General features: G+C 59.7%; 3 protein-coding genes across 3 annotated transcripts; all 3 read right to left on the bottom strand.

The window, feature by feature from the left end:
• Window positions 1-2,123: 2,123 nt before the first annotated feature.
• On the bottom strand, window positions 2,124-3,188 carry ENH_00083840 (hypothetical protein, conserved; the record flags this gene model as incomplete). The annotated part of the gene is made up of 1 exon (XM_013583476.1): window positions 2,124-3,188. The coding sequence occupies one exon, from the start codon at window positions 3,186-3,188 to the stop codon at window positions 2,124-2,126; it is 1,065 nt and encodes a 354-aa protein (XP_013438930.1).
• Window positions 3,189-3,480: 292 nt separating this feature from the next.
• On the bottom strand, window positions 3,481-9,224 carry ENH_00083850 (hypothetical protein, conserved; the record flags this gene model as incomplete). The annotated part of the gene is made up of 4 exons (XM_013583477.1): window positions 3,481-3,619; window positions 4,716-6,076; window positions 6,267-6,780; window positions 7,078-9,224. The coding sequence occupies 4 exons, from the start codon at window positions 9,222-9,224 to the stop codon at window positions 3,481-3,483; spliced, it is 4,161 nt and encodes a 1,386-aa protein (XP_013438931.1).
• Window positions 9,225-9,537: 313 nt separating this feature from the next.
• On the bottom strand, window positions 9,538-11,049 carry ENH_00083860 (hypothetical protein; the record flags this gene model as incomplete). The annotated part of the gene is made up of 2 exons (XM_013583478.1): window positions 9,538-9,909; window positions 10,264-11,049. The coding sequence occupies 2 exons, from the start codon at window positions 11,047-11,049 to the stop codon at window positions 9,538-9,540; spliced, it is 1,158 nt and encodes a 385-aa protein (XP_013438932.1).
• Between the last annotated feature and the right edge of the window lie 1,104 nt (window positions 11,050-12,153).

Consider the following 12,153-nt stretch of genomic DNA (forward strand, 5'->3'; position numbering starts at 1 on the left):
CTCCGGACAAGTCAGCAGCAAATAAATCCCAAGACCCACCACGCAAGAAGACAGCAGCAGCTGCAAACAACTCAATCCCGAACTTATCCAATCTTCGAAGTCCATCTCATGAGAAACTGTAAAAGCATCATTAGAAGGGTCCAAACTGGAGTAACTCCGCACCAGCCCGGGGGCCGGGGGGGCCCCCCGGCCCCCGCGGGCGGCAACTGCCGCAGGGGGGGGGCCCCCAACTCCTCTTCGGGGGCCCCCCGAGAGCCTTCGCCGCCCCGCATGGCCAGAGACCCACGCACACACTCAGGGCTTTGCTGCTGCGCTGCAGCGGGAGAGCTTGCTGCTGCGCTGCAGCGGGAGAGCTTGCTGCAGCGGGGGAGCTTGCTGCAGCGGGGGAGCTTGCTGCAGCGGGAGAGCTTGCTGCTGCGCTGCAGCGGGAGAAGCAGCGCGGCGGGGGCTGCTGCTTGCAGCACTTGGGCAAGGAGAGGCGGCGCAGCTTCAAAACGAGCCAAGACCCAGCCGCGGCGGAAGCTGCAGCACAGCCCGCAGCAGCTGCAGCTTGCTGCGCGGCCACGGCTCCGCTCTTCGTCGAATTGCAAATAAATAACTCAGAAAATGAAAAGAAAAGCCAAAGAAAGGAAAGAAGGCGGGGAGGGAGCCGCGCGAGAAGCAGCAGCAGCTGCTGCGGCGCCGATGCTGTTCTGCTGGCGAGGAAAGCTGAAACGCAGCAGCGCGCTGCTGCCCGCCTGCGACTCGCGGCTCCAAAGAAATAATTAATTTGCAAATGCAATTCAAATTCAAGAAGACTGCTCGAAGAGGCCCGAAAGGTCTTCTCGCGCGAGGCCGCTGCGCGCAGCGGCTGCGCCGCCACCGACGCAACTTGCAAAGTGTTCGGAGGCCGCGAAGTGCCCCGGCGACTCCCGCGCCTCCCCAACACAAAAGATCGAAAAAGAAAAACAAAAGAAAACTCAAAGTTCGTTTTTTCGGGACTTTTCAGCGAAGATCGCAGCTGGAGTTCGGCTGCTGCGCTGCCTCCAGCCACGCCGGACACTTGAGCTTGGCGGTGTACGTACACCCGGCTGGCGTCGAGCCGCCGCCGGAGTTGCTTTTTAATTGCAATTTAAAACTTCTTTTTGATATTTATATCAACAGAACTTGAGGGAATTTCTCGGGAAATTCCTCGGCCAGCGGGGCCTCCAGCAGAGCCCCCGTCGGCCGCCAGCAGCCAGAAAGCCGCTGTGCAACTCTGCAGCCCGAGCCAAAAAGCCCCAAAAAGAAGTCCCAATTCACCCTCTTTGCCTTCACTAATCTAATTAGGCTCTTTTGAACAAGAAAAGGCGCATAAGCAGCGGCTGCTGCAGCATAAGCAGCGGCTGCTGCAGCATAAGCAGCGGCTGCTGCAGCGCAGCGCAGCACTGCAGAAGTATTCAACAAAATGCCTCTCTGGGAGAAGTGTGTGTCGGAGGAAACCCCAAGTTCCTCCCGGCTCTCCACTGAGCCTTAAAAAGATTTAATTTGTGTTTGCTGCTTTAAATAACATAAAACGGAAAGAGCTGCTGCTGCTGCTGCTGCTGCTGCGCGGCCGCAGCAGAACTGCAGCAAGTTGCACGCAGCAGCAGCAGCAGCAGCAGCAGCAGCAAGTGGAGAAAGCTGAAAGAATCTGCCCCTGGCCTCTTCTGAAGTTCAAATAATCCTCTTAATTTGTCAATAAATTCGGCATTTCCTTTTTTAGAAATAAACAAAAACTGAAATTGCCAAATGCTGCTCGGGTGTACAGACACCTCACGTTCTGCGCGCCTTCTTTGCGACGCAGCGCAGCACGCCAGAAGGCTTGCTGCAGCACAACACAGCAGCAGCAGCAGCTGCTGCTGCTGCTGCTGCTGCGGTTGCTGCTGCTGCTGCTCGCCCGAGCTGCAGCTGCTGCTTCAGCTGCTGCAGCTCACGCTAGGCAGGTCTCCCAGCAACCTAAAACGGAACTGACATTCCAAGGTGAACGAGCAGCAGCAGCAGCAGCAACAGCAGCAGCAGCAGCAGCAGCAGACTCTAGCGGTTCATGAATAATACAACCGCTGCTGCCGTTGTCGCTGCTGCTGCAGCTGCTAGTGTTGCTGCTGCTAGTGCTGCTGCTGGGTCTAAAGCTGGTGGGTCTGCGCAACAGTGCTGCAGCTGTTGTCACAAGAAGCAGCAGCAGCATCGGGCCTTGCTTCTGTCCCTGTTGCTGTTGTTGCAGCAGCAGCAGCAGCAGCAGCAGCAGCAGAAATATCTATCTTGAAAGATATAATTTCCGTAGCAATGCCCTCCAGTTCTGCGTGTGCATCTACACTTGCTTCCTCATCGCTTGCCAGCTGCTGCTGCTGCTGCTGTTGCTGCTGCTGCTGCTGCTGCTGCTGCTGCTGCTGCTGCTGCTGCTGCTGCTGCTGCTGCTTGTTGATTCTGAACAAGGCAGTGGTGGTCATGCGCTCTGTTAGCCTTTCGCCTTTAAATGAAAAGTCCCCCAAAAGCAGCAGCGGCTCCGCCGTGTCGAGGCCCCACACTTTTAGCTGCAGCTGCTGCTGCCGCAGAAACGAGGCTTGTGCTGCTGCTGCTGCAGTTGCTGCTGCTGCTGCTGCTGCTGCTGCTGCGCCTGTTGCTCCTGCTGCTGCTTCTGCTGCTGCCAATTCCGGACTTCCCGGGCGCTCAGCACCTTGCTTTGCCTGCGAAGATGCATCTGCATCTTCCACTGCTGCTGTTGCTGCTGCTGCTGCTGCTGCTGCAGCAGCGGATGTTACTCCTTCTGCTGCTGCTTTTGTTGCTGCTGCTGCTGCTGCTGCTGCTGCTGGGACGCGCGCCGGCATTTGTCTTCTCTTCTTGAGAGAAGGGGCAAACGAAAATTCCGGGAAGTCCAGCAGCAGCAGATCTTCTGACACCACAGGATCCTCATTCTCCGCAGCTGCTGCTGCAGCTGCTGCCGTTGCTGCTGCTGCTGTTGCTGCTGCTGCTGTTGCTGCTGCTGCTGTTGCTGCTGTTGCTGCTGCTGCTGACTTTGCCGCTTCTGATCCTCCCGAAGCTTCCGGTGCGGTCGCACCTGGCACTGAGGGTGCGGCCATTTGTGCCGGCGCTGCTGCTGCTGCTGCTGAGTGCTGCTGCTGCTGCTGCTGCTGCTGCTGCTGCTGCTGCGCAGCTTCTGCAGCAGGGTCAGTGGGACACTCCAGAGTCATCAGACAACAGCCTGAGAAAAGCTGCGGTAAACCCGAAGCCTGAAACTGCTAATCTGCTGCAGCAGCAGTAGAAACAACTGCTGCTGCTGCTGCTGCTGCAACTGCAGCGGTTGCTGCTGCATGGCTTGTTGCGCTCTCACCACAGCAGCGCCGCAGCTGCGGCGGTCTGCACAAAAGGAGGCAACAGCAGCAGCAGCAGCAGCAGCAGCAGCAGCAGCAGCAGCAGCAGCAGCAGCGGCAGCTATTCCCGCTGCGCTGTGGAGCTACGCCTGCGTGAAGACCACGGCTTTGACTACTGCTGCAGCTCCCACTGCTGCTGCTGCTGCTGCTGCTGCTGCTGCTGCATCTCTTTGAGACGATCCTGAGGATCCTGGCTCCCCTGCAGCAGATTTTGATGGGGAATCCTGGAGGATTTCAGAATGACCAAGCTTCTGCGTGTAGGAGCAGCAGCAGCAGCAGCAGCAGCAGCAGCAGCAGCAGCAGCAGCAGAACCGCAGCAGCGGAAGGTCCCAGCCTGGCCTCCTCCAACAGCCCCTTCTTTCGAAGTAGTTGAACAACTTCTGAATTTTATTAAATTAAAACCTTTTTGGGAATTTCCAGCAAACAGTTTTCCCAGAAAGAAGTCTTCAGAGGTTTCGTCTGTAGCCTTCCGGGGCGGGCTGGGGGCCCCTGGGGGGCCCCTAGAGAAGATCCACTGCTGCTGAAGTGTTTTGCACTGTTATTCAACAATTAAAATCAATTTTATTCCTCCTGATACAATGCTGAGCTGCTGCTGCTGCTGCTGCTCTTGCTGGCTGCTGCTGCTGCTGCTCTTGCTGGCTGCTGCTTCCGCTGCTGCTGCTCGCGCTGCACATCCCACAGGCAACGGCAGCAACAGCAGCAGCAGCAGCGACAGCCCTCAGATTTAAACGGGCACAGCGGCAAGTGTGAATGCCTTCAACATCAACTGCAGCAGCAACTCGTGCTGTTGCTGCTGCTGCTGCTGCTGCTGTTGCTGCTGCTGCTGCTGCTGCCTTTGCAACTGTTGTTTGCTGCTGTTGCAAGTAACTGACGCCCAATGCGTCACAGGTGAAGTCCACACAAACAGGCTGTACTTACACCGCCTGGGCTGCGCTCCAGCGCAGTTGCTGCTGCAGCAGCTGCAGCAGCAGCTGCAGCAGCTGCTGCAGCAGCTGCAGCAGCAGCTGCAGCAGCTGCAACAGCAGCTGCTGCAGCTCCTCGCAGCAGCTGCTGCTAAATGAGCCTTCTATTTGCTTCTTTAGTGTGGCTGCTATTGCTGCTGCACCCCTCTCCCTCCTTTTGAGGTGCATATATACCTAAACAGTGGGAAGCCGCTGCCGCAGCAGCAGCAGCAGCAGCAGCAGCAAAGCCCCAGGCTGCTGTAATAAGAATACTGCAGGAGCAGCAGCAGCAGCATATAAGGCTTATGCTGCAGCAATAAGAATACTGTAGGAGCAGCAGCAGCAGCTGCTGCTCTTAGTTGCTGTCCCTGGAAAGACTCGTAGCTGGAGCCTAACAATCCCTCACTGGCTGCAGTCATAGCTGCCCCACTGTGTCGCAGCAGCAGCAGCAGCAGCAGCAGGAGCAGCAGCAGCAGCAAGCGCGCCTGATTGCTCGTGCTGCTGCTGCAGCGGGCGGGGTGTGGGTGGCAGCAGGTGCTGCTGGCACTGCAGCGGGAGCAGCAGCAGCTGCAGCCGCTCGTGCCTCCTAGCAGCAACAAGAAAGGGCCCCACAACATGCAGCTGCTGCAGCGCCATTTGCTGCACTTCTGCTGCTGCTGCTCTCCCCACAAGCCACGAACGAGACAGCAGCGAGGGGGCCCCCAGCAGCCCTGGGGGGTTCACTGCTCGGGTGTCTATACACCTCAGCCCCCCCCGCCAGTCCAACCTGGGCCCCAAGGGCCCCTCTCCTCTGGGGCCCCCCGTAGGAGGGGCCCCTCTGGGGGGGCCCCCCGGAGGGGGGGCCCCTCTAGGGGGCCCCCTAAAAGGAGGGGCCCCTCTAGGGGGGCCCCCTGCAGGGGGCCCCCCAAAAGGAGGAGTCCCTCCAGGGGGCCCCCCTTCAGGGGGCCCCCTAGAAGGAGGGGCCCCTCTAGGGGGGGCCCCCGAAGGAGGGGCCTGTGTAGGGGGGGCCCCCGTAGGAGGGACCCCTGTAGGGGGGCCCCTTGTAGGGGGGCCCCCTGTAGGGGGGCCCCCTTCAGGGGGGCCCCCTGCTGGGGGGCCCCCTTCAGGGGGGCCCCCTGCTGGGGGCCCCTCTTCTATGGGTTTAATATAAAGGGCTGGAGAGCCTTCAAGGGCGAAGGCGCAGCACTGCTCATCAGCAACGACACAGCCAATTGGCTGTGAGGCGCAGCAGGCCAGCCGGGGCTTCAGCGTTACTGCTGCTGCTGCTGCTGCTGCTGCTGCTGCTGCTGCTGCTGCAGATGCTGCGGGTTGCTGCTTCTGCTGCTGGTCTGGCTGCTTCCTTAGGGAAAGAGACAAAGAGGCGAGTGCAAGGAGAGCGCGCTGAGGTGGAGGTACACCCCACTGCAGCAGCCATCTGACCCCCCTCGCGTCTGTTGCTGCTGCCGTTGCTTCTGTTGCTGCTGCTGCTGCTGCTGCTGCTGCTGCTGCTGCTCCAACACCCGTCCCGTCTCTGGCTGGCTCAGGAAGTACCGCTCCAGCTCTTCGTGCTGCGGCTCGGAGTCTCTCAAAGGGTCCACTTGCGCCACGTGAATCGCTTACCCGCTGCTGCTGCTGCTGCTGCTGCTGCTGTTGCTGCTGCTGCTGCTGCTGCTGCTGCTGCACCCCGCGGCGTATGTCAAGGAAGCAAATGCAGGAGGGGCGCCGCATTGTCACAGTTGCTGTTTCTCCGTTGAAATTGAGCTGCATCAAAAGCACAAAAAGTTCCTCCTGGGATAATGCCAGCGCAGCAGCAGCAGCTGCTGCAGCAGCTGCTGCAGCAGCTGCAGCGACAGCAGCAGCTGCTGCAGCTGATGATGCTGCCGCTGCTTCTAGCGGTTTTTGCGCTGGCTCTTGCCATCAGGGTTTCTCAGGTTTGTGCTGCTGCTGCTGTTGCTGCTGCTGCTGCTGCTCTGCGTACCTGCTGCAGTTCATACGCGGCCTCTTCGCTGGAGCTCCTGGCTGCCGTCGATGTACTGTCTGCTGCAGTTGCTGCTGCTGCTGCTGCTGCTGCTGCTGCTGCTGCAGTTGATGCAGTTGCAGCTGCAGCGGCATCCTCAACGGCATCCCCCTGACGTGCGCCTGCAGCAGCAGCAGCGGCTGCTGCAGCTGCTGCAGGTGCAGCAGCATCTTCAGCAGCAGCAGCGGCTGCTGCAGCTGCTGCAGGTGCAGCAGCATCTTCAGCAGCAGCTCGCGCAGCAGCGCTCCCTTTTGCTGCTTCTGCTACCACTTCAGAGGTGCTGCAGTAGCTCAGAAGATAAACTCTAAGATTCCCATCGTCGCCGTAGCTGCTGTTGCTGCTGCTGCTGCTTCTGCTGCTGCTGCTGCTGCTGCTGCTGCTGCAGTGGCACTCAACCTGCAGCAGCAGCAGCAAATCATCCCAGCTGCAGAGACCTCGGCCGCCTACGAACTCCGACAGGCGAGGGGGGCCTCCACTGCAGCACAAACCCTAGCTCTGAGCCCTCAAACCCTCAGGCCAAACCCTAAACCCTAGGCCCTAAACCCTAAACCCTAAACCCTAAACCCTCAGTCCTAGAATTTTAGGGAGATGCTCAAGAAACGAACAGGTGAACTGCCTGAATCGTTCTAGGCTTACAAGCAGCAGCAGCAATTAGATGTGCTGCGGCAGCACGCAATTATGTGGCGCAGCATTAGCAGCAGCAGCAGCTGCTGCTGCTGCTGCAGCTGCTGCTGCTGCTGCTGCTGCTGCTGCTGCAGCTGCTGCTGCTCACCTTGTGGGGCCCAGAAGCTTTAATTCCTCCAATTCTGGCAAAGTCAGCAGCGAGATGGACCCGTCAGAAAACCCCACGAGCAGCGGCGGCAGCCGCTGCGCGAAGATGCACTGCAGCTGCTGCTGCTGCTGCTGCTGCTGCTGCTGCTGCTGCTGCTGCTGCTTAGCTGCTGCTGCAGTGCAGCGGGGCTGCACCCACTGCATGCAAACTGGGAGAGGTGACCCGCTGAAGTGAGAAGACAGGTAAGGAATATATGACCACCTGCTGCTGACGGGGAGGCCTGCAGCAGCAGCTGCTGCTTCTGCTGCTGCTGCTGCTGCTGCTGCAGCCTCTGCTGCTGCTGCTGAGATTTCCAAGGTGGATTCTTCCATGCCTCGCCCTACAGACGCTGAAGCCGCAGACGCATTTAAGGCTTCTACAGGGACGATTTGCTGCTGCTGCTGCAGGCCCTGGTGCTGCTGCTGTTGCTGCTGCTGCTGCTGCTGCTGCTGCTGCAGCTCCTGCATGTAGGAAGGTCTCAGCTGCACGATAATAAAACGCCTGGCAACTGCATCCCACGCAGCAACAACTGTCTCTTGAGTGAGCTTGTGCTCTTGCTCCTGCTGCTGGTGCTGGTGCTGCTGCTGCTGCTGCTGCTGCTGCTGCTGCTGCTGCTGCTGCTGCTGTGGGACAACCCTAGCCAAGTAGCAGCAGCAAGTGACGCGGGTGAGGTCACCTAAGGGAACTTCCGCGGCGAGTCGCTGAGCACGGAGACTCGACAGGTGGAAGAGCTGCAGCAGTAATTCTTGCTGCTGCTGCTGCTGCTGCTGCTGCTGCTGCTGCTGCTGCTGCAGCGTGTGCATTGCTGCTGTGGGGCCTCTTGCAGCATCTACTGCCACAAGAAGCGCAGCAGGCCCTTCGTCAGCAGCAGGAAAAAAGAGGCAGCCAAAGATGTGCCACTCCAGCAGCTCCGCTACCTGCCCCTCAGCAGCAGCAGCAGCAGCCGCTGCTGTTGCTGCTGCTGCTGTTGCTGCTGCTGCTGTTGCTGCTGCAGAGGAACTGCAGCGCCGCGAAAATACAAAGGGGGCCATGCAAGGAGCAACAAGCTGGTCGGACTCTAACAAGATGCAGGCTCCATAAGGCTTGGCCGCTGCTGCACTTGCTGCTGCTGCTGCTGCTGCTGCTGTTGCTGCTGTTGCTGCTGCTGCTGCTGCTGCGCTACTGCTCAGCACGACTCTGCAGGCGCGAGTTTCCCCTGCTGTTGCAGCAGCTGTGGGGTCCGCCACTGCTCCTGGGACAATCGCCGTGGGCCTCGCAGCTGCTGCTGCAGCACAACAGCTGCTGCTGCTGCTGCTGCTGCTGCTGCTGCTGCTGCTGCTGTGGTAGTCGTACTGGAGGGCCTCCAGGAGCTGCACATTTGCTGCGCGGTTCTTGCAGAGCTGTCTGTACACCTCAGCTGCTGCATTCCCTGCCCTAGCTGCTTCCAGTTGGCAGCAGCAGCGACAAGATGAGCTCCCAGAAGCCTTGCTGCTGCTGCTGCTGTTGCTGCTGCTGCTGCTGCTGCTGTTGCTGCTGCTGCTGCTGCTGCTGCTGTTCGGTGGGCCATCAACCCGGAGTCTGTGTTGCTGCAGGGGGCCCTCGGGGGGCCCCTCAGATGAGGGGCTTCTTGCAGCAGCATGCCCTTCAGTCAGCTTTGGCCGTGTAAAATCGGCAGCAGCAGCAGCAGCAGCAGCAGCTGCTGCTGCTGCTGCTGTTGCTGCGTCTGGCGATGCCTTTGCTGCGGTTGTTGCTGGGGCAGATGCTGCTCCTACTGGTGCTGATGATGCTGGTGTTGCTGCTGCTGCTGCTGCTGCTGCTGCTGCTGCTGCTGCTGCTGCTGCTGCTGCTGGCGCCAGCAGCGGGAGTCTTGAAATCCCGAAGTCGCGCTGCAGCCGCCTCAGTGCTACAGGGTCCAGGAGAGCAGCAGCAGCAGCGCAGCAGCAGCAGCAGAGAGCATTGATGTCTGCTGCTGGCAGCAAATCGAGAAGCAACACGAGCACTCCCGCTGGCAATCCGCACAGCTTGCAGCGGCTGTGGCTGCAGCAGCAAAGGCTCCCGCTGCTGCTGCTGCTGCTGCTGCTGCTGCTGCTGCTGCTGCTGCAGCTCGTTGCGCTGTTGGAAGTTACCATCAACCAGAAAGTGCCAACGCCTGCAGCATACTTTGGCGCCAAGAGATCCCTTTTACAACTTATATATAAATGAAATATAAATAAATAAATATTCATAATATATTTCACGAAAGTCAGTACAGCAGAATCCTCTATTGGGGGCCCCTGGGGGCCCCCTAGAGGGGGCCCCTGGGGGGCCCCCTAAGGGCCCCAAGGGCTCCTCAGGGGCCCCCTCGGGGCCTCGGTGAACAGAAGTGGCCCTGACATGCATTAAGGAAGTAATTTCACAAATAAAATATAAAAATTCATTTAATTTTAAACATTTAGAATATAATTATCTTATTTTGATCTGCTGCTGCTGCTGCTGCTGCTGCTGCTGCTGCTGCTGCTGCTGCTGCTGCTGCTGCACGAGTTCCCGAGCAAAGTTTGCCAGCGGGCGTAGCTGTCTGTACACCCCAGTGGTCCTGTCTGCTGCTGCTCTTTCCCTTTTTGCTGCTGCTCTTTCCCTTTTTGCTGCTGCACTTTCCCTGTTTGCTGCTGCTTTTTCCCTGTTTGCTGCTGCACTTCTCCTGTTTGCTGCTGCTACTCCCCTATTTGCTGCCGTCCCCCACTTGCCGCTGCTCCCATCCTCCTTGTTGCTGCTGTTCTCTTGTTTGCTGCTGCTCTCCTCCTGTCTGCTGCTGCTCCTATCCCGTTTGCTGCTGCTCTGCTATACGGCAGCGCAGCAGCCGCAAGGCTAAGAGCTAGCAGCAGCAAAGCAGCAGCACAGCAGCAGCACAGCAGCAGCACAGCAGCAGCACAGCAGCAGCAGAAGACTAAATATGAAGGAAGCAAACAAGCAGCAACTAAGAGAGAAAAGCCCAAAGGAAGAAGCCAGCGCCGCTGGCAGCAGTAACTGCAGCAGCTGCTGCTGCAGCAGCTGCTGCTGCAGCAGCTGCTGCAGCAGCAGCTGCAAGCAGATCACTTCTCTCAGCTGTTTTGGGTTTATTCTGGCAGCTGCAGCAATTGCATTTGCAGCTGCTTGCCGCCCCACACCCTGCGGCGGCTGCGGTGTACGTACACCGCAGCCCCAGCCCCTCAACCCCCATCCCGCAGCCCCCGCCCGCTTCTGCAGCAGCAGCAGAAGCTGCTGCTGCTGCTGCTGCTGCTGCTGCTGCTGCTGCTGCAGGGCATCACTGGCTCTAGCTTTTGCCCCAACAGGGGTCCTAGAGTCCCCGAGGGCCTTGGAGTCCCCTGGAGCTACTGTGGGCCCCTGGGGGCCCCTCTGGGAACCCCTGAGACCCCAGGGGTTCTTAAGAGGCCCCTGGGGGCCCCCTAAGGACCTCTGAGGCCCCTGGGGCCCCCTGGGGCCCCTACCTGGGGCCCCCTGGGACCCTCTCTGGGGCCCCGTAGATCCCCCTGGGGCCCCTTGTGGCCCCTCTCTGGGGCCCCCTGGGGCCCCTCTCTGGGGCCCCCTGGGCCCCCTCTCTGGGGCCCCCTGGGACCCTCTCTGGGCCCCGTAGATCCCCCTGGGGCCCCTCCCTGGGGCCCTCTCTGGGGCCCCGTAGATCCCCCTGGGGCCCCTCCCTGGGGCCCCCTGGGGCCCCTCTCTGGGGCCCCCTGGGACCCTCTCTGGGGCCCCATAGATCCCCCTGGGGCCCCTCTCTGGGGCCCCTGAAGCCCTCTCTGGGGCCCCGTAGATCCCCCTGGGGCCCCTCCCTGGGGCCCCATAGATCCCCCTGGGGCCCCTCTCTGGGGCCCCTGAAGCCCTCTCTGGGGCCCCGTAGATCCCCCTGGGGCCCCTCCCTGGGGCCCCCTGGGTCCCCTCTCTGGGGCCCCCTGGGCCCCTCTCTGGGGCCCCGTACATCCCCCTGGGGCCCCTCTCAGGGGCCCCCTGGGGCCCCTCCCTGGGGCCCCTCTCTGGGGCCCCCTGGGGCCCCTGGGGCCCTGTAGTTAGCCCGCGAAAGGGGTTTGCGGGGCTCCGATCCTGAAGAGAATGTTTGCGTGTTTGGACTTGGGCTGGAAAAAGAGGGAGTCGAAGTTGGAGCTGAATTTGGTGTAGAGAAAAAAGCAAACGACAGTGATGAGAGTGACAGTCCAGCCCTGGACATAAATGAGAAGGTAGCGGTAAAGGTCGCTCTTTTCAGTGAGGCTGTCGTGGAACTGGTCGGGGCCCTCCACGGCCGCGCCGCTGCAGTGGACCAGTGGACCACTGGACCAGTCCAGTGGTTCGCCGCTGCGGTAGTTCGCGTAGGCTCTGCACACTAATATGTCTTGGAACGAACAGCCTTCGCCGTCTTTTGGCGTGAAAGACAAAAACTTCAAAGACATCAACTCCACTCCGTCGTTGCATGAAGTCACCAAACCCGACTCCTTGTTCTGGTTGTTCTCCTCTGCACAACCCAAACCCTAAACCCTAAACCCTAAACCCTAAACCCTAAACCCTAAACCCCTGAAGTACCCGCACAAACCCTTGCGAAGCTCCACCCAAACCCTAACAAATATCCCCCAAGCCCTTCCAAATCTCCACCCAAACCCTAACAAATACCCCCCAAACCCTTTAAATATCCCCCAAACCCTTACAAATGCCCGCCAAACCCTAAACCCTAACGAGTGCCCCCAAACCCTTTCAAGTGGGCCCGAAACCCTAAACCCTTCCAAACACGCCGCAAACCCTCAGCCCTGCCAAAGACGCCCCAAACCCGAAAGCCCCACCCCTAAACCCTAAAACCCCCAAACCCTAACCAGCCCCCCCAAACCCCAAACCCCAAACCCCAACCACTAAACCCTAAACCCCAAACCCTAAACCCGAAAACCCCCAAACCCTAACCAGCCCCCCCAAACCCCAACCCCTAAATCCTAAACCCTAAACCCCAACCCTAAACCCGAAAACCCCCAAACCCTAACCAGCCCCCGCAAACCCCAACCCCCACCCCCTAAACCCTAAACCCTAAACCCTAAACCCTAAAGC

Source organism: Eimeria necatrix, genomic scaffold (genome assembly GCF_000499385.1).
Source record: "Eimeria necatrix Houghton genomic scaffold, Enh_scaff948, whole genome shotgun sequence".
Classification (NCBI taxonomy): domain Eukaryota; phylum Apicomplexa; class Conoidasida; order Eucoccidiorida; family Eimeriidae; genus Eimeria; species Eimeria necatrix.